The sequence below is a fragment of the Podarcis raffonei genome, chromosome Z (genome assembly GCF_027172205.1).
Source record: "Podarcis raffonei isolate rPodRaf1 chromosome Z, rPodRaf1.pri, whole genome shotgun sequence".
NCBI lineage: Eukaryota > Metazoa > Chordata > Lepidosauria > Squamata > Lacertidae > Podarcis > Podarcis raffonei.
Genome location: NC_070621.1, coordinates 47,584,688 through 47,612,373, shown reverse-complemented (window position 1 = coordinate 47,612,373; position 27,686 = coordinate 47,584,688). Strand labels below are relative to the sequence as shown.

At 46.1% G+C, this 27,686-nt stretch overlaps 1 protein-coding gene across 7 annotated transcripts in view; it reads right to left on the bottom strand.

The window, feature by feature from the left end:
• The window catches only part of DLG3 (discs large MAGUK scaffold protein 3), a 110,253-nt gene extending 82,955 nt beyond the window's left edge, over window positions 1–27,298 (bottom strand). For 6 of the 7 annotated variants that reach the window (XM_053373182.1, XM_053373177.1, XM_053373174.1 and 3 more), the window contains exons 1-4: window positions 27,078–27,298; window positions 22,003–22,134; window positions 15,829–15,962; window positions 9,842–9,979 (exon numbers count right to left, since the gene is read on the bottom strand). In XM_053373182.1, the coding sequence (XP_053229157.1) occupies window positions 9,842–9,979; window positions 15,829–15,962; window positions 22,003–22,134; window positions 27,078–27,093 (420 nt within the window). In that variant the 5' untranslated portion in view covers window positions 27,094–27,298. The remainder of the gene's footprint in view (window positions 1–9,841; window positions 9,980–15,828; window positions 15,963–22,002; window positions 22,135–27,077) is intronic. The other variant, XM_053373179.1, reaches the window with a different exon arrangement.
• Window positions 27,299–27,686: the final 388 nt, after the last annotated feature.

Genomic DNA, 27,686 nt, shown 5'->3' with positions numbered 1-27,686 from the left:
CCAAAAAACAACTTTGGCTTGAAAACCCCCAAAGCACCCCCCTCCCCATGTAATTGCTGGCATGGGGGGCAGCAGGGATGGTGCCCATGTCTTTCTCCAGCTTGCAATTTGGCCCAGGGATCCCCAAAGCTTGATGATATATTGTGCGTTACTTGACACGCTTGAAAATGTAATAAGCCAGAAATGCTGTGGGGTTTTGGGGGTGGGGCTCATTTTCCTAAGCCACTATCTGAGACTTCTGCCCCATGCCACTGGGGTGGAACTGACTAGAAAGCTCAAAGAGGGGCAGTAGACAGCAAAAAAACCCCAGCTTCAAGCCTCCTTTTCATGGCGGGATCAAGAGATTTGGGGATAAAGGTATTTTCTTCCCTCCTCTATGCACACAAGTCAGAGATGCAGGAGGAGCCCTTTCCCAGCATCACTGGGAACATGCTCACTGCCATGTCTGTTGGACAGAACACCTCCTATCTTGTGCCCTTTGTGACCACCATTTGGATACTAGACCAACTCAGCTGAAGGCAGAGAGATAGCCAACTAGCCACTGGCACAGTGTGGGTTGGGTGGACAGTCCCCTGCAGATTCCCACTTGCCCCCTTTTTTCAAGGATGATGAGGAACTCTTCGGGTTCAGTCAACCAACCAGTTACAAATTCACCTAAGAGATACCTTGTCCAGCCCACATTTGACCAGCTTCTCCACAAGAATATCATGGGGGACTTTGTCAAATGCCTTACTGAAATCAAGATACCCTACATCCAAAGCATTCCCCTGATCCACCAAGCTTGTAACTCTATTTAAAAAAAAAAAAGGAATGAGATTTGTCTGGCATGACTTGTCTTTGAGAAACCCAGGGTTTTTATTATTATTATTTGTAGGACTGCAGGCACAGTCCTCTAGGTCTTACGATATTCTCACTTGAAGTAGAGAAGTTACTAAGAGTTCCAAACGGGAGCATATTTCCCTGGAGGCATTTAAACATTGCTGTATCTTGGTCCTACGTGCACCATTAGACAGCACTCTGGGTCCCCACCTCAAACTCCCTCACTAAATGCCCTTGCAAACACCCCTGTTTACAAGTTCATATGATAACATCATAAATCACATAAATAATGCAGTCATATCATACGATCATAATATCACACAGTCATTTGCAGCATCATAATGTCATACGATCACACAATCACAACATCACATTATCACACAATCACAATATCACATACACAATCATATCATAATAGCATCACTGGATATCATAGCCTTCATCAACGCACCCTGCACACCCAGGCTGGTCAATGCAAAATGAATTTTAGGCAGAGGCAAAGGAAGTATCTCCCATTTTATGCTGGTCACCAACAACATTTGTTGGAGTAGCTGGATTCAGGAAGGGGTTAGTTTCCTTCACTAATGATCATATTACATGATATGACTGTGTGATGATTTTATGTATGATATCATTGTGTGATATCGTATTATGAGTGTGATTGTGTATTATGATTGTGTGATATTATGATTTTATATTAAGATTATGTGATAATATTATATGTGTGTGTATAATATTATATATAAATATTCAGCAGGAGCATGTGGTTCAGACTTTGCTCCACTCTTAAATCATTCTGCGCATGGCAGAATGCTTTCGTAAATGCCTCCAGGGGGAGCTCTCACGTCTGGTCACTTCCAGACTGCGGTGATCTTGGGATTCAGTCACATCCAGGCAAATTTAGATGAAGCAATCAATGCTCATTCAGTGGCCCTGTGCAACAAAACCTGTTTCCTCTTGGAAAACTGGACCTTTTGCAGGAAGGAAAGTGATGAGGAAAATGCAGTAGAGGAAAATGCACTCGAATAGTTGCTTGATTCATTGTCATCAAACCTCTTCCCCACAAACAAATCAGACTGAATGCTCAGTAAATAGTTGGTAACATCTAACCTCCATGCAAGCTTTGTGCAAGCAAATCCGGACAAATGCTCAATATACATGTCGCCTGGAGGAACCCAATATTAGCATATAGAAGTGGAAGCTGCAACAAAATGTTGCAGCAGAGAGTCTCCCACTCTGGTAATGCCATTCCATGACACCTCCCCTCCTGTTTTCCCTAACAGTCAGCATTCAGAGCCCTCTGAACATGCACCGCCTCCACTGAGATGTTTGGGGGTTCTCTTGGTGGTTCCCCACCCCTGAAGCTTTTTGGTACATATAAAATAAAGAAATAAAGATTTATATATAAAATTCCTTTTATATATAAATGACGACAGCAATATTCAAATGCCTTTGCTTCAAGTGAGAATATTGCAAGACCTTGAGGACTGCGCCTGCAGTGTTACCCATAATAATAAGAAAAACCCTGTGGCTAATAGGAGTAATAATTCTAATTAATAGCACCATGTGATCACGGGGACTTGATGAGCTTACCACAGCATGGTAATTCTCTGTGAGCTGAGGGCTTTCGTCTCCTTCCAAAGCCTTAAGAGAGAGCAGCCCCAGATTCCAAATCTACCCTTTCTCCTCTCCCCACCCCCTCCCCAAAAGGAAGAAATCCGGGCCAGGCACACAGATTGGGCCCAGCCGCAGTCTGTCTCCTGGCTTGATGCAGACAGCAGCTGGGTTGCTAGGCAGCAGCAGGAACATGTCAGGAGGGGAGAGAAGCCCACGTGAATCAGCAACGCTTTGGGGATCCACTTGTGGCCTAGTATAGCCCCTCTGCCCCTGCCCCCAAGGATGCCTGTGCCAATTCACATGCCCCATCTCCCCCTGATCTGATCAGCCCTTTTCCTCTTCACAGGTGAACACAGGAAGCTGGGTTTTAACCACCCATCTAGGCTGGCACTGCCTAAACTGGCCGGCGGGAAGGAAGGGTCTTCCTCGTCATTTGCTACCTGAAACTTTGCTTAACTGGAGATGGCAGAGATTGAACCAGAAGAGCCATTGCGCTCCTTCTGCCCCTGCCCTAAAGCCAAACCAACCTGGCAGAGAAACAGGGATTTCCAACCCAGTTGGAAACACAGACCGTCAGCCTTATGCTGACTTAAGGGCCCATCTAGCTCAGTAGGGTCTACACTGATTGGAAGTGGCTCCCCCAGGGCTTCAGACAGGGGTCTCTGCCTGCCCACCTTGGAGATGCCAGAGACTGAACCAGGGGCTTTCTGCATTTTAAGCAGGTGGTCTAACACTTGAGCCATGACCCTTCCCTTGGAACTATGGCATTTTGCTGAGAGCATTTGCAGATGACCTAGTTTTGACATTACAAGAGCCAGAATCTAGTACTAAAAGAGTTTTAGAACTAATTCAAGAATTTGGTCAGGTGGCAGGATTCAAATTGAACAAGTCAAAAACTAAGGTTTTAGAGAAAAACTTAACATTGACTGAAAGAGAGAAGTTTCAGAATGAAACAGGTTTAACTGTGGTTAAGAAAGTGAAATACCTGGGGATTAACATGACAGCTAAACATGGGAATTTGTTTAAAGAGAATTATGAAAAATGTTGGATGGAAGTGAAAAAAGATTTAGAAATTTGGTCAAATTTGAAGCTTTCCTTGTTGGATCGAATTGCAGCTATAAAGATGAATGTATTGCCTAGAATGTTGTTTTTGTTTCAAACATTGCAAATTGTGGACAAGGTGGACTGTTTCAAGAAGTGGCAGAAAGACATTTCTAAATTTGTCTGGCAGGGCAAGAAGCCCAGAATAAAATTCAAGATATTAACTGATGCAAAGGAAAGGGGTGGATTTGCCCTGCCAGACTTTAAACTTTACTATGAATCAGCAGCGTTCTGCTGGTTGAAAGACTGGCTGCTTCTTGAGAACACAGACATTTTGGATCTAGAAGGTTTTAACAACGTTTTTGGGTGGCATGCATATTTGTGGTATGACAAGGTTAAAGCACATAAAGCATTCAAAAACCATATTGTTAGGAAAGCATTGTTTAATGTTTGGATTAGATATAAAGATTTATTGGAAAATAAAACCCCAAGGTGGTTGTCACCAATGGAAGCGAAAGCTCAGAAAAAGCTTAATATGGAGGCCAAATGGCCGAAGTATTGGGAAATTTTGGAACAAGAAGGAGATAGACTGAAACTGCAGAGTTTTGAGAAACTAAAAAATAAAGTGCAAGACTGGCTTCATTATTATCAGATAATGGAGGCTTACAATTTGGATAAGAAAGTTGGCTTCCAGGTGGAAAAATCTAAATTGGAAACAGAACTGTTAGAACCCAAAACTAAGATTTTGTCAAAAATGTATAACTTGCTGTTGAAATGGAACACTCAGGATGAGACAGTCAAATCTGTTCTGATCAAATGTGCACAAGATGTTGGACATAACATTATGTTTGCTGACTGGGAACAGTTGTGGACCACTGGGATGAAATTTACGGCATGTAATGCCTTAAGAGAAAATATTATGAAAATGATATACAGGTGGTACATGACCCCAGTCAAGCTTGCAAAAATTTACCATTTGCCCGACAATAAATGTTGGAAATGCAAAGAAAATGAAGGTACATTCTTTCACCTTTGGTGGACGTGCCCTAAGATTAAGGCTTTCTGGGAAATGATCTATAACGAATTGAAAAAGGTATTTAAATATACCTTCTTGAAGAAACCAGAGGCCTTTCTCTTGGGCATGGTCGGCCAGATGGTGTCAAAAAAGGATAGAACTTTCTTTATGTATGCTACAACAGTAGCAAGAATACTTATCGCAAAGTACTGGAAGACGCAAGATTTACCCACTCTGGAAGAATGGCAGATGAAGATGATTGACTGCATGGGATTGGCAGAAATGACTGGCAGAATCCGTGACCAGGGAGAAGAGTCGGCGGAAGAAGATTGGAAGAAATTCAAGGACTATCTACAGAAATATTGTAAAATTAATGAATGTTGAATGATGTCGGATAGAAATCAAGGGGTTTTTAGCTGTAATGCTTTGAGATAAGGATTTGCTGAATAAATAATTTGAATTGGAATACAAGAAGGGGAGGTATGAGGAGGTCAGGGAAATATGTCATTGAAAACTAAGCATTGTGAATTTTATGTGTTTTTAAACTTTTTTCTTTTTGTTTGTATAAAAATTGGAAACTTTAATAAATATCTTTTTTAAAAAAGGAACTATGGCATTTTGAAATGATTCTTGCCTTGTGCACCCCCAAAATTCTGGTCCCTGGATGAAAAACCTCACTTAGGGTGGGCTTATCCCTCAGGATCCATCCTGCTCGACCCTACCTTCATGACAAGTGCACAGAACTGCTAGCAGAACTGCTAGCAGAGAAAGCATTACTTTGTGAAATGCATAGTTAATGAATGGAACTCCAGGAAAGGCAGTAAAAGCGTTGGGAGTTTTTTTCTTCAAGGATTAAGTAAATACATGCAGGGAGGAGTGATCTACTGCTGACCATTAACCACAGCAGATAAATCCACAAAATGGCCTTTAAGACTCCAACAATGGCTTTGCATGGTCACTAACTAGTGAATTTGACCTTCTGGAGAAAACCTTTTTCATGCTTGAAGTGCACTGGGATGATTTGATGCATTGGCTCATGAAACAAAAAAACGACAGCCTCTTCTGCTGGGTTGTGAGTTACAGAATGCTTGGGATTCCTAGGCGTTGGGCGATAGCATGGGAAAAGCTGTTCAGCCCACTATCCGAAGTGGGTTTAGGGAGCACATGGGTGCACAAGGCACACAAGCTCTGAAAACTCACTCCTTGGAGGGAGGGACGGTGGGGATCCTCAGGCCAAGAAGATGCCAGTGGGAAAGTCAGAAGCAGGACTTGAGCAGAACAGTACTCTCCTGGCAAGTGGTATTCTGCACTTACTGAGGAGGCAGAGCATAGCCATCATGGCTAATAGCCATTGATAAGTCAAATCTCCACCAAACATATTTAAAGTGCGTGGCTTCTCCCCACCCCAAAATCCTAGGAACTGTAGTTTGCCTCTCACGGAGCTGCAATTCCCAGTGCCCTTGACAAACTACAGTGCTTTAAATGATGGTGTAGATGGGACTTGAGTTTGATGGTTCTTGGACCAACATTCAAGTCTGCTTTGGTTGCCACTTGGAGCTATCCATGGTGCTACCCACCTCGTTTGTTTGCCTTGGGGCTTTGCCTGATTTTGCTTATCTGGACTTACACTCTGTTGCTTTTGATCTTGCCTAGTTGCACTCTGACCTATGCTTGTGCTGACTCTGCTTCTTAAAACTGGAGCTTGTGCTAGTGATATGTGACCTGGTGTTCTTGGTGTTCCTGGTGTTCTGTGACTAGGCCCCACTTGACTAGACCAGTGCTCCCCAGCTGGGACAAAACATGGGCTGATCTAGATGGCTCCTCAGTTATTACGCACTGGTTAGACACAGAGGAATGATGGGAGAAACCAGCTGGGGAACCCCCAAGGAAAGAAGGTTCAGAGCCCAGGTGGTGGGATGAAGATAAGTAGTCAGAGAGAGAAGACTGGGAAGAGGATGTGTCAGAAGCGGAAGAGGTAGCAGGTCTTAGTGCGCTGGGAAAGTCTGTGGCAGATTGACGCCCAGAATCAGAGGCAGAAGCTGAAGCAGAAGAGTGGGAGGAGGGAGGCCAAGAGGCAGGGATGAGGCAGGCTGGTGAAGAGGCATGGGTGTCTCCCTCTTCTGCTGTGTCAAGCTCCCCCTCCCCACTTGTCTCCCAGAACCAGGAGATGCATGAAAAGGGAAGAGGAGAGGTTGGCTGCATGCAGGCGCTGTTTCCAATTTCTTGGGGAAAACCCTGGAAAGGAGGAGACATAGCCAGCTGTAGGGGGGCGGGGACCTTTAGTCCCGGCAACTGCTTCATGGGGACAAGACCTTAGTTGCTGTACTCATTAGGCCTGACACTCCTGTGCAGATCCTGTTTTGCTAATGAATAGTTAAATCTAGTTTGCTCAGTGTGAGTTACTGCTGGCTTGCTCTTGTCATCCATCTAAACTGGCATGTTGTTGTTCCTCTAAGCAAGGAGTGGGGAACTTCTTCTTTTTTTAGCTCAGGGGCCACATTCCCTTCTGACAGGCCTACCTCCCAGTGGTGGGCAGAGCCAGATGCAAAACCGGGTGCAGCAACACATATAAAATTTACCTTTGTGCAGTAGGCTAATTTCTTCGCACAGCCCTGACTATCCTCCATTGAGGCAAGCAAGAGGCATTATCAGAATTCAACGATGCATTCCAGTCAGGCAAATATCCTCAAAGCAAGGCCATTGAGAGGCATGGCTGAGGAGGTGGGTGTGGCTGAGGGGGTGTTTGTGGCAGGAAAGGGCATGTGGCCTGGGGAGAGTCCCAAGGGCCACCTAGAGAGGACTGGAGAATCACATTCCCCCCAAGGTTCACTACCCCTGTTGTAAGCAAACACCAGAAACTTTGCAGAGGTCTGTGATATGGTACCACCTGCTCAGTTACAACAGCTCTGTTACCACAGTCACTTTTTCGTGACATGGAGACACTGCACATGACGCCACTGGTCCAACACACATAGGTGCACTTTATTCCATGGTGTTCCAGTGGGAGGTCAAGGTATGTCCTTCTTAAGGTGGGTCCTTTGCATTGTTACAGCAAAGGCCTGTTTCCAGATGCTAACAATCCAACAGTGAGAGTAACCCCTAGCTCCTGCCATTGACCCAAGAAACAAAGGAACCTCAAAGCTCTCTCCACTAGGCACCCCCAGCTCCAGAATGCACACTGTATGTTACAGAGGCACTATTATATCAGCACGCTTCCACCTTCTAACAGCCCGCGAAGCTCTGCCATGAGAGAAGAAGGAAATGGTTACCCCAAAATCTGGTCTGGGAGGAGGAAGCTTGGGCGCAATTGTCTCTGTGGGAAAATGTAGATTTCACACACAAACACACACACACACACACACACACACACACACACTCTCTCTCCACTATGCCCCAGAAATAACGGCCACAGTAGTAGCCGTCAAGGCCATCTCTTGTTCAAGCCTTGGATATGACAGCCTACATCCCCTGCCCCCTGGTTCTCTCCCATTTGTGTTGCAAAAAAAGGATGTTCCATGGATTTTTCTGCTAGGAAACTGAACCACCACAAAGATACCAGTGCAAGACATTTGTTCTCCACTCAGGGGTTCATTGGTCCAACACAGAGAGATCTAAAAGTGAGGACACAAGCCTTAGCATGCCTACTGGTGCTTCCATGATATATCTGGCACAAGGAGTCTGTATTGTCCTACATGATACGCCCCCAAGATGAAGCGCTTCCATCTTACACTTCCCTCCAAGGCACAGAAAACTGCCTTACATCAGGTCAGGCTATTTGTCTATCTAGACTAGGGATGTCAGAGAATTCTGTCAGATCTGGAAATAGGAAAGGGAAATGCACCAATTTGCACATTTGTCCAAGGTCAGGAACAGGAATCATGCAAGTGAACATGAGTTGTAAGAGATAAATATCATCTATCAGATGAAGCCCAATGGCAGTATCTGCCACTATAACATCCTCTAACAGCCGTGTTTGGACTAGCAGATTTCTCAGCTTCTGAAACACTGGAGATATTGGAACAATTGGATAAATCTTTTGAAACTAAAAAAAACCACTGATCACTTTCTACAGATATTTATTATCAATAAATTTGATATACAGATTTTAAGAAATGATTGGAATAAAGAATTGGATTGTCCAATACCACCTAATCAGTGGGAAAACGTTTTAGCTTCTGTAGCAATGGTATCAACGGATCTTAAATTGTGACTTACACAACAGAAAACAATATTTAGAATTTATTGGCTCCATTATGTTTGTATAAAAAAGACTTGTCTAAGACTTGTAGCTGTTTGGTGGAGCTGTAATAAGGATAATGCCTCTTTGAAACACATGTTTTTACAGTGCTCCATACTCACTAAGTTTGGGGAGAAAATTGTGGACTATGTAAATATGACTGTGGGGGCAATTTTGAAATTTTCGGAGGAAAATATTCTTTTCAGTTATATACCTATTGTATAGAAGCTGACAATTGGACAGCAAAAATGAATTCTACACACCCTAACAGTGGCCAAGAGACTGGAATTGATGAACTGGGAGAATAAAGATATGATCCCAATGGATTGATAACATGAGAACATATGAATGGGTTGCTTTCAGACGGAGCCTTTGTTTGGACAAATATACTGACATCAGGAACAAGTTTATACAGAATATAGTAGGTTATTAATTATCATATATGTATTAGGACAATCATATTATCTATTTATCTACATAATAATGTATGGAAATGTAACTGAGTATATTTAGTGTATTATACTCTTTCTTAATGTATTTTTTGCACTTTCCCCCTTTCTTTTTTCTTCTTCTTTCATTACTTTATTTTCTATAACTGATTTTTAAAAAATAATAATAACAACAATTTTTTTAAAACCCTCAGTGAGTTAGGGACTTCATCTGCATGCAAAAAACAGGGTCTGGTGGATGAGTGGATGAGACTGATAACGGGTCCAATGGTCAAGAAGGCGGTTTCTGCAGGAGCTGTAGAGGGATACTTTACGCACTGCATAAAGGAGGACTTTTGTTTATCTGTCCTGTATCTGCCAACATTCAGCTTCACTGGATAGTCACAAGTTCTAGTGTTATGAGAGCGGGAGACAAACTATTCTCTAGTCATTCTCTCCCTGACATGCAGAACTCTATCATGCCCGCCCTGGCAATGGTAGCTCTGTGTAAGAGGATGTGGTCTCCTAACCATTTACACCACCCTTAGCAGACTACAGCAACCAGAATTCATTGGGGGAAGCCATGACGGATTTAAAGTGATACGATACAGCATTAAATATATGGATGAAATGTGGCCCAAGGCTTTGGGCCCTGCCCTGCCCCAGCATGATAAGGAACCTCACCTTGGGCAAGGTGCTGCAGACACCCACCACCAGGCTGCAGACTTGAGCCAGCAACTCGGTCCTGCTCTCTTTCACTTTCACCAGCCGCAGTACCTGCCCTGAGCCCTGGCCCCAGGCTTCTCGTCCTTGCAGCTTCCCCTGAAATGTAAAACAGGAAAAGAGAGAGACACAATGATGGCACAGGCAGCAGCCCAGAAACCATGGTGAGGGAAGCAGCTTCCGCTGCATTAAAAAGAAACATGTTATCGTGACGCACCAGTGACTTCGCGCTGGCTGCCCTCATGTTACACCAGCAGCTGTCACAGATTTGGGGGGAAGCCAGGCTCTTCAAGGACACAAGCCAGGGGAATGGCTGCGGGGCTGAGCTGTGGGCTCCTCACGGGCAAGCAGTCTTCACTCACACTGTTAAATGCAACAGGAGACCCCTACGCCCGCTGCATTGATGAAGTTGTAATAGGCATAACCAGTTTCACATTCCTTCCATACCTGTATAGGGCCACTGGGAAAGCCCTTCTGGATCAGGCCAATGGCCCAGCTAGCGCATCATCCTCTTCTCACAGTGGCCAACCAGATGCCCCAATGGGAAACCCACAAGCAGGACCCGAGCACAAGAGCCCTCTGCCCTCCTGCGGTTTCAGTGACCGGCATTCAGAAATATTACTGCCTCTGACCATGAAGGCAGAGCATAGGAATCGTGGCGAGCAGCTATTGATAGCATTCTCCTCCATCAATCTGTCCAGTCCTCTTTAAAAGCCATCCAAGCTGGGGGCTATTACTGCCTCCTTTGGGAGGAAGTTCCATAGTTTAGCTTTACGCTGCGTGAAGAAGTCCTTTCTGATCCATCCTGAAGATCCATCCTGAATCTTCCAAGATTCAGCTTCATGGGGTGTCCATGAGGTCTAGTGTCATGATAGGGAGAAAAATTTTTCTCTATCCGCTTTCTTCATGCCATGCGTAATCTTATACATTTCTATAAAGTCACCTCTTACTTGCCTTTTTTCTTAACTGAAGATTGGTTGTCTTGAAGGAAATGGAAGGGGAATTCAACCTTCTTGGAAGAAAAGCTAGATTCTGCAACCTAAGGTTACAACCTTATGCACACTTCACCTGGCATACATAATTTCAGCAGGGAAGGGCAGAAAGTAGTTTGGGATCTGCTGGAAAGTCTGTGGGTAATTTATAGTAGATATGCAAGCCAAGGTAAAGGACCCCTGGATGGTTAAGTCCAGATGAATTCGACTATGGGGCGCAGTGCTCATCTCCACTTTCAGGCCGAGTTGAGCTGGCATTTGTCTGCACACAGCTTTTCTGAGTCATGTGGCCAGCATGACTAAATCGCTTCTGGTGCACAGGATACCGTGACGAGTGGAAGAGCGCATGGAAACACCGTATACCTTCCCACCTCAGCGAGAAGTAGATACTAATTTATCTACTTGCACTGGTATGCTTTTGAACTGCTAGGTTGGCAGGAGCTGGGACACAGCAATGGGAGCTCACCCCGTTGGCAAGTTCAGGAGGTTCAGTGGTTTAGACCACAGCGCCACCTGCATCCCACTAGATATGTAAGGATTCTGTAGCCATAGCAAGAAAAAAGCTGTTTATCCTACCTTAGTTCAGGTCTGGTACTGAAAACAAATTCCTAGGAACAGAATTTGCTCAGAGGCAACCTGTTCTATAATTCTAATGGCATGCCTTTGAACCTGGCGTTGGGTGGGAGATCATACCTTGTTGGCATCTGTTTGTCTTGAGAGATAATAAAGTGCACCTTGATGGAGAGGAGAAGTCAAATCGCTGTGTTAGCAGCACCAAAGTGACCTCCCTGTGGCGCAAGCCTGGGCAGTGTGTATGGAAGTCCTGGGCTGCCCAGACAAGAAGACCTCCCTCTCTGCCTTGCTGATGTGGTCCAAAGGAAAGCAGAGCAAGAGGTTTGGCACCAGCTTGGCTGCAGGAGTAGCTGGAAGGAGGCATACAAGGCACCATCATGTGGTTCTAAGAAAAAATGTGGCGGATTGTGCAAGCCTTAAGTCTGCCAACCACTGATATACAGTCCTGTGTGGTATCTACTCAGAATAGTAATGGTAATGGTAATAGTTATAATAAATTATTTATATGCTGCCAATCTGACTGAGTCGCCCCACCTAGCACAGTAGAGCAGCTAAGATTGTTTGGGCATATATATATTCAACAAAGGTCCGTATAGTAAAAGCTATGGTTTTCCCAGTAGTGATGTATGGAAGTGAGAGCTGGACCATCAAGAAGGCTGATCGCTGAAGAATGGATGCTTTTGAATTATGGTGCTGGAGGAGACTCTTGAGAGTCCTATGGACTGCAAGAAGATCAAACTTATCCATTCTGAAGGAGATCAGCCCTGAGTGCTCACTGGAAGGACAGATCCTGAAGCTGAGGCTCCAATGCTTTGGCCACCTCATGAGAAGAGAAGACTCCCTGGAAAAGACCCTGATGTTGGGAAAGATGGAGGGCACAAGGAGAAGGGGACAGCAGAGGAGGAGATGGTTGGACAGTGTTCTCGAAGCTACCAGCATGAGTTTGACCAAACTGCAGGAGGTAGTGGAGGACAGGAGTGCCTGGCGTGCTCTGGTCCAGGGGGTCACCAAGAGGCGGACATGACTGAACGACTAAACAACAACAACAACAAATGTTCACTGTCAAGGGTGGCAGCAGGCTCCCAATTCCAATAGTGAGACAAAGAAGGATGGAAAGGGTGCATCTTGAGAACAGAGACAAGCAACTCCTAGGTTGTTGGCTTGCGCTATCATTAATGGCCAAGGTCCCAAAACGAAGTCAGGGGCTAATCTGGTCCACAGTCTGGACCTTTGGGGCAGTATTCTTGCCTCTGGAGAGAAAGGAGGCATGAGCCTGAGCATCATCAAGGCAGAGAGACAAAACACAGGGTTTCCTTTAGCGCCCTCCTGTGACTGTTTTGCCAATTGCTCTCAGGCTGGAAAGATGGATAGCAAAGTTCCCAAGTGGAATGGTGCACACAGCCCGGTCAACCTGACTGCATGCACTCATTGCTTTTGTTCAGTACTGGTGTCTCATCAAAGGTGTTCTGCGGGCTTTTGAGATATAACAAATCTGCAAAACCTATGAGGATGATGATACCATGCCCGTCTATAGGCAAAAGTCTCCCCAGGAGTTGGGGGCCGGGTAGCAGCGAAAGGGCTACTTCTTTACTCTTGGGAGAAGAGTAAAGAGAAACCATAAAGCAAGGGTGGGGAGTCTCAAGCCTGGACCAAATGTCACCCTCCAGACCTTTCCATCTGGCCTTGGGAGTCTTCCCCAAGCTGTACTGCATCCCCAGGCACACACACCCCTTGGCTGTTTTTGCCTGGCTGGAATGTGTGCTTGAACTCTGAAGATGCCTCTTGCACATCTGGATGAAGGACAGAGAGGGAAACACGCTGAAATAGAGGATGTGGTGGAGGACAGAGAGGAGGATGGGGGGGTGCCTGTCTTGCCAGTAGTACATGTGAAAGGGATCTATGGGTCTTAGTAGATCACAAGCTTCACATGAGTCAACAGTGTGAAGAAGCACCAAAAAAAGAAAGAAAAAACGCTAATGCTAATTTTTTTTTCTTTTTTTAAAAAAGATATTTATTAAAATTTTCAAAATAATACAGTAAGAATATAAAAAGTCAAAAAGAAAAAGAAAAATATATATGAAAAAACAGGAAAAAAATGCTAATCTAAGCTGCATTAACAGAAATACAGAGTCCAGGTCTAGGCAAGACATAGTCCCACTCTATTCTGCCTTTGTCAGACCACATTGGAATACAGTGTCCAGTTTTGGGCAGCACAATTTCAGAAGGATGTTGACAAGCTGGAATATGTGCAGAGGAGGGTGACCCATGGAAGACGGAGCAAGGTTGTTTTTTCCTGTTCTGGAGGGTAGGACCTGAACCAACGGATTTAAACTATATGAAAGGAGATTCCAACTAAACATCAGGAAGAACTTCCTGACAGCAAGAGCTGTTTGACAGTGGATCAGACTCTCTCGGGAGGCTGTGGGCTCTCTTCATTTCAGGTTTTCAAGCAGAGGTTGGGTGGCCATCTTTCATGAATGCAAGAGTTGAGATTCCTGCATTGCAAGGGGTTGGACTAGATGACTCTTGGGTCTCTTCCAACTCTATGATTCTATAATTCTGTGAAATCAGCTACTGTACAAAGGTAAGGTTTACATTCCTTCCTCCTCCCCCACTTTTGCCTCTGGCCCCACATACTTCCGGCATGTGGCCCCTGGAAGGTTACTCAGAAGAGAATGTGGCCATTTGATTAAAAATGGTTCCCACCCCTGCAATAAAGGCTCTGGGGATTCTCCAACCTTTACACCATAGGCCACCTGACATCCTGAAAACAAAATATTTCAACTTTGTTAGAGGAAGAGGGCTCAGCTGGCAGCAAGCACCTTCTGTTCCCAGCTCACAGGAAAGGAAAACAGCCAGAAGGAAGGGAAAGAGAGTTCACTTCTGAGAGAGAATTGCAACCTTGCCTGGCTCAGATCCTCATACTTGTAAGAAGGTGAAATGAGCCCTGCTAGATCAGGTCAGTGGCCCAAATAGAGCAGCATCCTGTTCTCACAGTGACCCACCAGGTGCCTGTGGGAAACCTGCAAGCAGGACCCAAACACAAGAGCTCTCTCCCCTAATGTGGTTTCCTGCAGCTGGAATTCAGAAGCATTGCTGCCTCCAGCCGTGGAGGCAGGGCACAGCCACTGTGGCAAAAGCCACTGTTAAGTCTTATTCTCCATAAATTTGTCTCATCCTCTTTTAAAGCCACCCACATTGGGGGCTGTCACTGACTCATGTGGGACCAAAGTTCAACTATGCACTTCACAAAGTTGTACTTCCTTTTGCCTGTCCTGAACCTTCCAATCTTCAGTTTCTTTGGATATCCACAATTCCTAATGCTATGAGAAAGGGATGTGAGAATGCACAAAAGTGAAACCCAGTGGAACACCAAGCTACCGATGGTGGCTACTGTCTCCCTCTACAGTTGGAGGCCGTATGCCTCTGAATACCAGTTGTTGAGAACTGCAGCTGGAGAGAGTGCTATCACCATCTGCTTTAGGGCTTCCCATTAAGGCATCTGGTTGACCACCATGCTGGTCTAGGGGGAGCCTTTGGCCTGATCCAGGAGGGCACTTAAGTTCACCCAGCCCACCTCTAGAACACCTCTCCTGCATCATTTAACTGTGATTGGACAGAAACAAATGAAGCCGTCTAATGCAGTGTTAGATGGCTGGTCCATATAGTAGTCAGGAGCAAGCAGGCAGTAAACAATACCATGCAAGATGGAGTGAACACTTCATTTGCAAAAAAATGCAATCTGCACAGACTTATTGGAGTGTCAGGCCTAATGAGCATGAGCACAGCAGCTCATCTCAGTAGGTCCCATGAAGCAGTCGCTGAGACTGAAGGTTGGCATAGGAAGTTGCTTTCTCCCAGGCTGGGCAGTCCCAGGCTGGTTTTTGGGTGGAACTGAAGAAGGCACCTGAGGGTTCAGATTGCACCATTAAAGTTGGTTTGGTGCTCTGTGAACCTGCTTCTCCTCCCCCCCACTGGACTTTTTTTTTTGCAGTAAGGAAAGTGACAGGAAAGTGTGGGATAACAATCCCTTGATGCAATATAATCTAACCTCTGTGCAAACACATCAGAATTATTAAATAGCTGACATTGTCTTACCAAGCCACAAACATTTATTCAAGTTTATCAGGATAAATGCTCTTTAAACAGCACACCTAGAAGGCTATGTGAGACCATCAAGCTCAGTATTGTCAACATTGATTGGCAGAGGCTCTCTGGGGTCTCTCCCAGTGCTACCTGGAGATAGCAGGAGTTGAACCTGAGAAGGCAGATTCTCTATGATGAAGCCACAGTCTTTTCACAAAGGGCTCCCCAACTCTTGGACTTGGAGGATGGAGGTGGGGGGAACTTGAAAGTGGCCTTAGCAAAAGCCCACACTCTCACCTGCAGGCCATATCTGTTATGGTCATGATTCTCGAAGTAGCCCTCTTTGCTGGCATCGCCCACATTCTCCAGATCCACGGCCCCATCCTGCTTGCAAGCAGAGAGCAAGTTCAGCTCATGACACTCTTGGATATCTGAAAAACAGGCCGAGAGAGATGTAGATGCAAAAGGAAACAGAATTGCTGCAGCTGCCTTGGGAGATTCTTGACACTCAAGGCCTGGGCAGGGTGACTGAGTCAGGAGTGTCAGCATAGCCAGCAAAGTGAGCAACAGCAAGCTCAGTGAGATTTGCCCACAAGGCAGGAAGTTCAGCAGCAACACAACCAACTTCATGGTTACAGCTATGCATTGCCAACTTCTCTTTTCCACTCCCAGCTCTTGCACATCTGGAAGACCTGGGGCTCTGCTCAGAGCCAGAGGAAGGCAGAATCATTCCTGCCCTAGAGGAAGGAGTTGCCAGCAAAAGAGGTCACTTTAAGTTGTTGCTGGCATCCATCTGTCTCAAGAGACAATGGAGTGCACCTCCGGCGGTGAAGTCAAGCTGCTGCATTAGCAGCACCAAAGTGACCTCTCCAGGGCACAAGCCTGGGTGGTGTGACTGGAGGTCCTGGGCTGCCCAGAGGACAAGACTCCCCTCTTGGCCTCACTGATGTGGTTCAAAGGAAAGCAGCGCAAGACATTTGGCACCAGCTTGGCTGCAGGAGTTGCCAGAAAGAGGCGAACAAGGCCCCATCCAACCATCTTAGGGACTCCACTCTGGATTTATGTAGAGTTTGCTTCTTAGCTTTTTCTTCTCCTGAAGATATTCCACAAGGCAGTGGAGGTTTAGGACCAGAGTATTCGTCCTTCTGGATTTTCTACCTTCCCCAGTGGATGAGCCCCACCTGCCCCAAGTTTCCCTCCACGGCACATGCAGAAACCGCCTTCTTGACTGTTGGACCCACTATTGGTCACATCTGCTCAATCTACCAAAGCTTGTCTTCGCATGCAGGGCAAGCCCCTAACTCAACAAAGGTTTGAGACTCATCGACTCCCCTCACCTGGTTTAGCCAGCCAGTTGAAGCAGTTTCATGAGGCGTGGCCGCTGTCTCATGCGGACAGCTTCTGGGAGCCCCAGCTGAGAGATGAGTGCAGGGTGGGGACCAAAAGTGGGCAAACCACCCCAGAAGGAGCATGATGTGTCCCCCACCAGCAGTACCACCCCTTCCCTAATACTCCATACACCACATTCTCAATGTGGTGCCTGCTGTTCCCCAGCCCCCTCCTCCATACTCCCACACCTAGTCAGAAGCACCAGCACAAGCCCAAGTAGTTATACGGCCCTTCCATTTCCACATTTGCCTTTGATAATCTTCTTGGAGCAGCAGAGTCCATGTGGGAAAGCCACCTAGGCAGCAAGCAGGGGCTTCCCAGAGAACCTGACATGTGCCCTCACTTATCACGGTTGGCTGGTGTGTCGCTGTCACCATCACCACTGTGCCTATTGAAGGGGCATGGGAGCAGCTTGGCAGCTACCCAAGCTCAGCCAGGAAAAGCTGAGAGGAGGAGGAGGCAGTGGGGAGGTGGAGGCCCAGGCATTTCCTCTGTGCGCAGGCCCGGGGTCTCACATTCCTGAGTGGAAGCAGCAACAGCAGCAGCTGGCAGCTTTGCTACGACCAGACATGCCCTGCTCTCTTGTGCTGGTTGCTCCCACTGAGCTGGGCAGGGCTGAATCCCTCCTTCAGGTGGCTCCCACCTGGAAACGCCATCAGAGCAAGCCTTGGCCTGATAATTAACTGGATAGGAACCCACATACAGTATCCCATTTAGTATCCCCCAAACGTCCCCCTCATGTATCCTGCCCAGGGGGCATAGGCTCTGGACAGCTCTTATTGCTATGCCAACTGGTGCTCCTAGGGCAGCATTGCAAACTAGGGGAGCAGGGTGTGCCTCTTTTTGGGAATGGTCAGCCCCTTTTCTCCCCAGAATGTTAGGCCAACGATTGGGGAGTGGTGCAGGTCCATCCTCCTGCTCTAAGGCCACATTCACACAATACATTTGAAGCATGGCAATACCACTTTAAACAACCATGGCTTCCCCTAAAATACTCTGGGAGCTGTAGTTTGTTAAGGGTGCAGATTGGTTTTAGGCGGTCCCCTATTCCCCTTGCAAAGCTACAGTTCCCAAGTCCCTCGTGAAGAGGGGTTGATGGTCCAGCCACACATAGTGGAATTGTAGCTTTGAGGGAAATAGGGGGTCTCCGGAAAACTCCCAGCACCCTTAACAAACTACAGCTCCCATAATCCTTTGGGGGAAGCCAATGTGGCTCAGGTCCACCAAAATGTTCTTCAAAATCTCCTCCCACCACCTCCCCAATTTTTAAAGTCAACAACTGAAACAGAGCCTATTGCTATCCTTGTTTTTAGGAAACTCTATAAGGCATGGGTTCCAGGCATATACCCAGGGTTCAGTTTCCTAGGAATGAGGTTCAGCGGAGACTGTGGTGTCTTTATGACATATGGCTTATTCACACATATACATAACCTGAGCCTACGCTGGAGGGGCTCACAGCATTAACAACCAAGAAAGTCTTCGTTGTCCCAATCACAGCCTTGGATTCCAGGAGAAATCAAGCATGGCTCTCCCTCTCTGGCTTGCGCCTGCTTCTAACTTCCAGCTCTCTCTCTCTCACAACTCTCCACTCTGGCTTTTGTCTTTCTAACTTAACACCACCCATCTGCTCTCTGGCACAGAGCCATTTTCTTTGTTATACTAATGACCAACTGTACTTAAGGTACTTAGATGACAACTATGACCCTTGCCTGACTAGCCCAACAATTGAATCCTCCATTAGATTGCAACCCTTTTTTTAAAAAATAAATTTTTATTAAATTTTCTTTTACAAATTAATCAACACAATCCTGTTCTCAAATTTCCAGTTTTTGTACTTCCACCAGCTCCTCCACCAATCATCCATATTTTCTATTCATTACGCATTTTCCATTTCTTATATTGCCAGTTAATACTAACTTATCGTCTCAGGTTTTTTTTACAATACATCTTTAACAGTCACAAAGCCTCTTTAAAACCGACTAACGTTGTCTGTGCATCACATATATTTTTCAGATAATCCGTAAACTTTCCCCAGTCCTCGATGAATTTGTGATCCTTTTGATATCTAATTTTCCCAGTCATTTTGTCCAGTTCTGCGTAATCCATAAGTTTCATTCTCCACTCTTCAAGTGTCAGTAGTTCCTCTTGTTTCCATTTTTGGGCCATTAATATTCTTGCCGCTGTTACTGCATATTGAAAGAGTTTATAGTCCCTTCTATTAATCTCTCTTCCTGTTATTCCTAACAAAAAGGCTTCTGGTTTCTTTACAAATGTATATTTAAACATTTTTTTCAACTCATTATATATCATTTCCCAGAAACCCTTAACCTTCTTACATTCCCACCACATATGAAAGAATGATCCTTCTTTTTCTTTACATTTCCAGCACTTATTACATGTTTTGTACATTTTTGCTAACTTAACCGGTGTAATGTACCATCTATATACCATTTTCATAATGTTTTCCTTTATCGCCGAACATGCAGTAAATTTCATATTTTCATTCCATACTTTTTCCCAATCAGCCAGTTGTATGTTATAACCAAAATCTCTGGCCCAATGTATCATAACCGACTTAATCTCCTCATCCTTCGTTTGCCATTCCAATAAAATTTTATACATTTTTGACATTATCTTCAAATCATTATTTATTATCTCTGTTTGAAATTTCGATTCTTTTTCTATATATCCCCTCTCTTTAAGATCCTTTTTAAATGTTTCATTTACCTGAAGATAGTGCAACCAATCAAACACATAGTCTTTAACTTGTTCATATGGCTTCATTTTCCATTTCTCCCCCACTTTAGTTACCAAGTCTCCATAGGTAATCCAATTTCCTCTCATATTAATTTTCTTTACACTCATTACCTCTAGTGGAGACAACCAGTGTGGGACTTTAGGTTCCAATATATTTTTATACCTGTCCCAAATTTCTAATATGGAGCTCCTGAAAATATGATTCTCAAAACCTTTATGACTTTTCTTCTTCTCCAACCATAAATAGGCATGCCATCCAAATCTGTTATCAAAACCTTCCAAATCTAATAGCTTATTGTTTTTTAATTTTATCCAATCCCTTAACCAGCAGAGACAAGACGCTTCATAGTATAGTTTCAAATCTGGCAGGGCAAAACCACCTCTTTCTTTCGCATCAGTTAGTAACTTAAATTGTATTCTTGGCTTTTTACCCTGCCAGATATATCTTGAGATCATTCTTTGCCACTCTATGAAGATCTTTGTCCCCTTAATTATAGGAATTGAAACAAAAATAACATCTTTGGAAGCACACTCATTTTAATCTTTGAAATTCTACCCCAGAAGGAAAGTTTCATCCTGCCCCAAACTTCCAAATCTTTAGATTGTAACCCTTGATAGATCCAGGACCTCAGGAATTAAGAGGAGATTTGGGCATCGTGCAGACCAATCCCCCTGAATTCACAACCATACAGACATGCTACAGGGCTGCTGATAGTACTACCAGTAGCTAAAATTGTGTAAAGCACTTGAAAATGAAAGATAACAAACACTATTATTAGCATGAATAGCACCTTACCTACTTCCCTACCTTTTAGGACACTCCCCTTGGTTACTGTTTTTTAAGAAGACTGGGGTGGGGAGAAGGATATGGCTAAAACTGGGGAGTCAAGAAGGAAGTGGGGCTTGAGGGTTGGATCAATAATTTCCCAGGTAATTCAAGCATTTGTTACCAGAGGGCAGGAGAGGGACATAGACCAATAATGTTCTGTGTCCTACAGAGAGCAGCTGCCATTTGATGCTACAGAGTAGTGGCTCCCAAAGCGGGTGGTACTGCCCCCTGGAGGCAGAATACAAAGTGCGGTGCTAAAAGGATAGTGGGGAGCAGGGTCTAATTGGCTGTCAGAATTTGCAAAGCTGGCACCACTGAATCAATTAAACTCACTGCTTTAATTGGATTTTGAATAAACATGCAACTAATTCTCATTTTTAAAAAAATATTATTGTGCTATTATTTTCCTTAAGGAGTGAACCCTACACAAACCCAGAGCAGTGTCCCTAAGATGGTTGGATGGTGCCTTGTAGGCCTCCTTCCGGCAACTCCTGCAGCCAAGTGGGTGTCAAACACCTTGCTCTGCTTTCCTTTAAACCAGATTGACGAGGTTAAGAGGGGTCTTGTCGTCTGAGCAGCCCAGGGCCTCCAGACACACCGCCCAGGCTTGCCCCCCGAGAGATCCCTTTGGTGTTGCTAATGCAGCAGTTTGACTTCACCCCCAGAGGCACACCCCACTGTCTCTCAGGGCAGAGGGATGCCAACAGCAGTGGGTCGTGCAAGCTGCTATTATGAATAATAATTCTTAGAGGGAAGGGTGAGGGCATTGGGGATAAGTTTATGGAACCAAGGGCATGGGGGAACTGTGGGAAGCGCCAACCAGGGTCCCTCCAGATGTGTTGGTCTACAACTCCCATCGCTGGGGCTGATGGAGAGAGTGGTGGTGCAGTGGTCAGAGCATTGGACCAGGTCCTTGGAAACCACGGTGCAATTCCCTCACTTGGCCATGAAGCTTTCACTGGATGACCTTAGGCCAGTCACTGCCTCTCATGCTAGCCCAGCCTCACAGGATTGCTGTGGGGATTAAATGAAGGGCAGGAGAACCCCTTGGAGGGAGAGAGATGGAAGGTGTATGTGGAGCAATAAATAAATAAGTTGCAGTTCAGCACAGCTGGAGGACATCAGGTCAGCAAAAGCTGCTCTATAGTCCAGCTGGGGGGGAGGGGAGGAACCAATGCTTCCCCTGCCAGTCAAATTTGATTTGGGGCATGGCTATGGCCAGGTAAATCATCAACAGCTGTATAGGAAGCTCTGCTCAGACAGCACAGCCCGCTCTAGTTCCTGCCAGCTTGACAGAAGGTCGCAGAACCCTGTGATCATGTGTACAAATCACTGAAGCCGCTCATCCGAGCACCTGTGTAACGAACAGCTCTGCCACGGGGAGACCTGCAAGAGGCACAGAAACAGCTACTGCTCTCCGCCCTCCACCCCCTGCCCATCTGCCCACAAAGCATGCCCAGGTGCTTTGGCTCTGTACAGCTGCAAGGCACCCTTACCTAGCAGCGCCTGGAAGAGCTCGCTCTGGAAGACGTGAACCACTTTCTCGATGGAGACTTGCAGAGGCCGCTCCGCCGGGGACTGCAGACTCCCATGGTACCTTGCCAGGATCTCCACAGCCCGCTGGGTGTCTGCCAAGACAGGATCAGAGCTATAAAGCACAATGCCTGCACACAGGCAGGTGCTGCCAGCCCTAACCAGGCAGCAGGCCACGCCCCCTCATGCCCCACTGCTGACATCGTTTGCCCCTGTTATGTGGGCATAGGTAGACTGCCTTTGGAAAGGAAGGTTCCATCTCACTGTCACAGCCAACAGCTGCCCTTCTCCACAAATTCACCTAACCCTGTTTTATATCCACCTTACAACGAACCACGTTTGTGAAGTCCATGCAACTTGGTTCTAGTGTGTGCTTGTTTGTTTAAAAACCAACCAACCAACCAACCAATAAACAAACAAACAAACAGGATTTTCTTAGACCAAGTCTTATACTGCTGGTCTATTTGGTTTATCTGCCTTATACAGAATCAGACCATGGGTCCACATTGCATCCACACTGTACATTCAATGCACATTTAAAGAACACAACTCCCCACCCCCAAGAATCATGGGAAATGTAGTTTAACTGCTCACCAAACTACAGTCCCCATCACTCTTAACAAGCTACACCTCCCAGGATTCTTTGAGGGAAAGCCACGCGCTTTAAGTGCCCTTTGAACATGCTTTATATGCATGGTGTGGTTGTGACAGCACTTACTGGATATCAGGCAGGGTTCTCTCCCTGTAGATGCCATCAGGAATCAAACCTGGACCTTCTGCATGCCAAGCAGAGGCTCTAGCACTTAGTTATGGCCTTTCCCCCTTTGGAAGTCATTCAAAACACAATGCTTTGGCCCACAGATCTACAGCCCTAACCAGACTCTCTCAAGGCAAATCTTAAAAAATGTAGTATAAACACCGACAACTGGGAAACACTGGCCTACGAGTGCTCCAGTTGGAGAACAGCCTTTACCAAAGGTGTCATGGGCTTTGGAGACACTCAAACTCAGGACGCAAGGGAGAAACATGCTAAGAGGAAGGCACGCTTGGCAAATCCACACCGTGATCAACTCCTGCCCGGGAACCAATGTCCCCACTGTGGAAGGACATGTGGGTCCAGAACTGGCCTCCACAGTCACTTACGGACTCGTTGTTAAAACCATGTTTAGGGAAGACAATCTTACTCGGCTACAAGGGATCGCCAAAGAAGAAGAAGCAGCTGGGTCAGGCTGGTGACGGGTCCTTCTGAGCCCCTCAGACCACCAGCCAGTGCCTTAGCTGTCTGGCTATAGGAAGGCTGGAGTTCTCTCGCTATTTACTCTCATTCTGATATACTTGGCATTTTTAATTTGAAACACACACTCACTTTTATTTTGCCCCCCCCAAAAAATCAAAAGAGCTTCTTACAACTCTAGAAAAGGGCTCTCAGAGATCCTGATCAACCAAGCGGCTAAGTTCAGATGCCTCCCTAGCCTCCTGTGGGTTCTGCTGCCCTCAAGAAGCATCTGTCCCCCAGACCAGCGCATGGAGGGGGGCTTCCCTTTGTGAGGGAAAGCCCTAAAACAAAGGGCGTCTGTACCAGCTCCTGGGAGGAGTCAAACAAGAGGGCAGCTGAGCCCATCCTCTGACCTTGTAGCTCTTTTGCTCCCAGCAGGGGGTACAGATCCCAGAACAAGAGGGCTGTGTCTGCAAGTGCTCAGGACCCTGAGACAATCGCTTCTCACAACATGCCACCACACCTCAGGAAGAAAGCTGGAGATGTTAGGAGATTTCCTTCTTCCAATCCAGGAGTTTGCAAACCTTTCTGTTTCAAAGCCAGCCACATAAGCATTGATTTGCCTGCTATGGAATCTCAAGTGGGCTATGGATCGTGCTTTACTTGCGTGGAGTGGAGGACAACGAACACAGCTAAGCTCTGCCTTCACGGTTGGAGGCAGCATGCTTCACTGTGTTAGAAACTCAGATATATAAGTTAGGTGCCAAATGGCTCCTTAAACCGATGTTGTAGTCGTCAAAATGGAATATCTAGTTGCCATTTTGGGGGCAGCTGGCTCTAAAGTCTTATTTTTCAAATGATGGACTGACTGTGATTGATTCTGGCTAGTGAGCTTTGAGAACTTACAGAAGAAGAATCACTTGATCCAGGCACAGTCCTCATATATACTGGCTTATTCCGATCTCTTTTTCTTAATGGTGACTGCTCTTGCTCAGGCTGCACAGAAATAGGCATTTTGGTTCCAGGAATTTGTCCCAATTGTGCAAATAAAATATAACTGACAGCTCTCTATGGGATGGGGGTATTAGTGTGTGAAAGCAGTCCAGATCCGATGATCCCCAGATGGTGGAGATATCAGGTGCCATCCTGGCACCTAGGCATCTTCGCTTGGTCACAAGTGGTTGAAAGGCAGGTGCACAATGTGACTGGCTAATTTTGAACAGTGTAAATACCAGTTGCCAGGAATCACAAGCAGGGAGAGCGCTGCTGTTGCACTCAGGTCCTGCTTGCAGATTTCCTATAGGGGCATCCTTCTGGCTACTGGGAGAACAGGATACTTGACTAAATGTGCCTTTGGCCAGGTCTAGTTGCAGGGCTCTTCTGATATTCTTAGGCTGGGACCCACATTGTGTCCCCTGCCATAAATGGGCTGTGCATCCTAGGGAAGCACTTATTACTCACCCGCAGCTGTCTGCTGTTTGCTGTAGGGGTGGACAACCTCTCTGCCCAGAACCCTTGCAGAAGGGTTCACCCTTTTCCTGTACCACCCTCAGAATTAAAAAGACACTAGTTCACACTTTTGGAAGGCTTCGTGAGATCAGAGCAATATAAGGGGTTTTCCAAGTGCAGAAACACACGCCCTTACCTTAAGTCACCCGGACCCTGCTTCTCTGTTCCATGCAGGCACTGGGTGGGCATTCTATTTTAAGAGAAATCGCCTTACCCTACAAATGCCCACTCAACTGCACCGATCTGGGGAACTAGGACTGTTGCAGGTGCCACATAATACTCATTCTGCACAACAGCACCTGCAGGTTGGAACTCCCTGCCTATTGACATCAAGCAGGTGCCTTCGCTGTACTTTTTTTGGCACCTGCTAAAAAACATTTTTCTTTAGGCAAGCTTAGCCAGACATGTTAACATGTGTTTTAAGCTGCTCTTTAGCTTGCTGTTGATCTCAATTATTTTTTGAATGTTTTAAACACTTATTTTCAACTGTTTTTCTTTCTTTCTTTACTGATAATCCTACGGTTTTCTTCTTTTTGTAAAGCACTCTAAGGTTTTATCACAGCTGAGCGGTATGTAAGTTTTGTGAAATAAATAAAGGGCATCTAAGCTGCCCATTACATATTTTTTTTTGACAAGAGACCAAGGCTGCTCGGAGAATGGACTGAGTCAGATCATTGCTCCTCCTTGCCCAGGGATAGAGAAGCACTGCAAGAAGTTGTTAATTACCGTATTTTTCACTCTATAAGACGCACCAGACCACAAGGCGCACCTAGTTTTTGGAGGAGGAAAACAAGAAAAAAAATATTCTGAATCTCAGAAGCCAGGACAGCAAGAGGGATCGCTCCGCAGTGAAAGCAGCAATCCCTCTTGCTGTTCTGGCTTCTGTGATAGCTGAGCAGCCTGCATTCGCTCCATAAGACGCACACACATTTCCCCTTACTTTTTAGGAGAGAAAAAGTGAATCTTATAGAGCAAAAAATACGGTATATTATTTACCCCACTCTTTAAGCAGCCTCCCTTTTATATCCTCACAACAGCCTTGCAAGGCAGGTCAGCTGAGAGGCAATGGCAGGTCAAAGGTTTATTCCTTTGGGACTGAGCAGGGATTTGAATCTCACCACCTACAATCCAGGACTCTATCCCAGGAGTAACCAATGTGTTGCCCTCTAAACATGTTAGACTACAATGCCTATTTGCCCCAGACAAAGGGATTATGGGAGTTGTAGTCCACAAATCTGATGGGCACTGCAGTGGCAGTGACAATCCCAGACCTGGATGCGTGTGCACAGTTCCTGATTTACGTATGAGCTGAGCAGGCTAGAGCCCACAGCCTCATAAACTAGAGGGCATCAGCCTCTTGCAAAAAAAGGGGAGGGAGTTTTAATAATAAACTGCAAAAGAAACAGCTATAGAAAATTATTCAAAACATTATTCAAAATTATACCCAACAATTCCACCTTGTGTAAACCAATTATTTTATTCAACCCTCAAACAGAGATATCGTAAGTTTACTGGTAAGTTTAGTTACTGATTTTAATAGTATAATTGAGAAGTTTGCATCCAAAAGAGCTTGATAGAAACTGTTCTGACTTTGCATATACTGTAGTACAATTATTCCTCTATGAATGTGGTGAATGTCTCCATTAATTCCATACTTTTGTAAACTTGATAAAGGTTATAAATTTATAAGCAGTTTTTTTTATCAATGCCAAGATTTCAGCAATGTTCTACTTTCACTGAATAGATATAGGGAAGAATTGGGTTTTGCTTCTCATGATAGATGCTATTAAGTCTGAGCCTCCCCAGGTCTCTTAGCCAAGGCCTTCAATGGCTGTAATCGTGGCCTGGCTGTGCAAATCACATTACTGTACAGTAGCAGGTAGCAAAGTTAGAGAGTGGCTTCTGGGCCTTTGACTCCAGCACTTTGTCCCTGCTGGAAAATGCTTCTCCCTGAGGTGCAGCTGTTAACATGCACAGAAACCCTGTCAAGGAAATTCTGGAGGCAACCCCATACAGGATGCCAGGCGGGTGCCCCCAGAAGGGCTTCCCACAACTTTGTCTCCGGGAAAAGCTTCACACCAGCCCTGCCAGGAAGATCAAAAGGTGCCATCTCAGGTGACAGCAGGAAATTACTGCCTTGCAATAAGTTTGGGAAAGACACGGCCCCATTCATGGGCATTCACTCTCTAGCCGCGGAAGGGGTCCAGAGGCCTTGAGGGGGGGAGAGCACAGAGCACAGTGCACACCACAGCCGCCCCCTTCCGCCTCAGGGGCCCGGGCACGACAACTCGCCGCCCCCCGGCACCCTCTTACCTCTCCGGCTGGTCATGGCCCGGGCGGGGGCGCCCCCGCCGTTATCTCCACTACGCTCTCCGAGATAAGAGGGGAGGAGGCTGGGCGGGTGGCGTTGCCTTGAGGGGCCGCCCTGTCCGGACGGAGGGACGGAGGGCGGGCAGGGAAGAGGCGGAGGAGGGCGAAGGGGCCGGGCTCCGACTTTCTGGGCGGGACAGTCGGCCGGCCGGCGGGGTTCACGCGCCCAAAGAGCGATGGAGGTGTTCCCTGCCCACCCTTTCTCCCAGAAAATCATGAGGGCTGAAATGTCACTCTTCCAAACGCCCCGCAAAGGGCAGCCACGTTCGCTTTTGCGATTCGTTTCCCAAAGAGACCGTCACTCACGGGCGCTGGATACCAGGCACACCAAACCTACGGGACGAGACGGGGAAACACCCCTCGAACCTCGATCCCAGGGCTTTGCAGAGGATGCGAGAGCTGCAAATGCTTTGCCCGGGGAGACGGAGGCTCTGAAGCCAGGAAACGTGGCCCTGGCCCCGGACACACGCACCCCATGCCGTGTCCAGTTTCGTCCCGCCTCCAGGATGCTGCCAGCACCCTTTGATAACTGAAAGTGACCATCCAAAACTT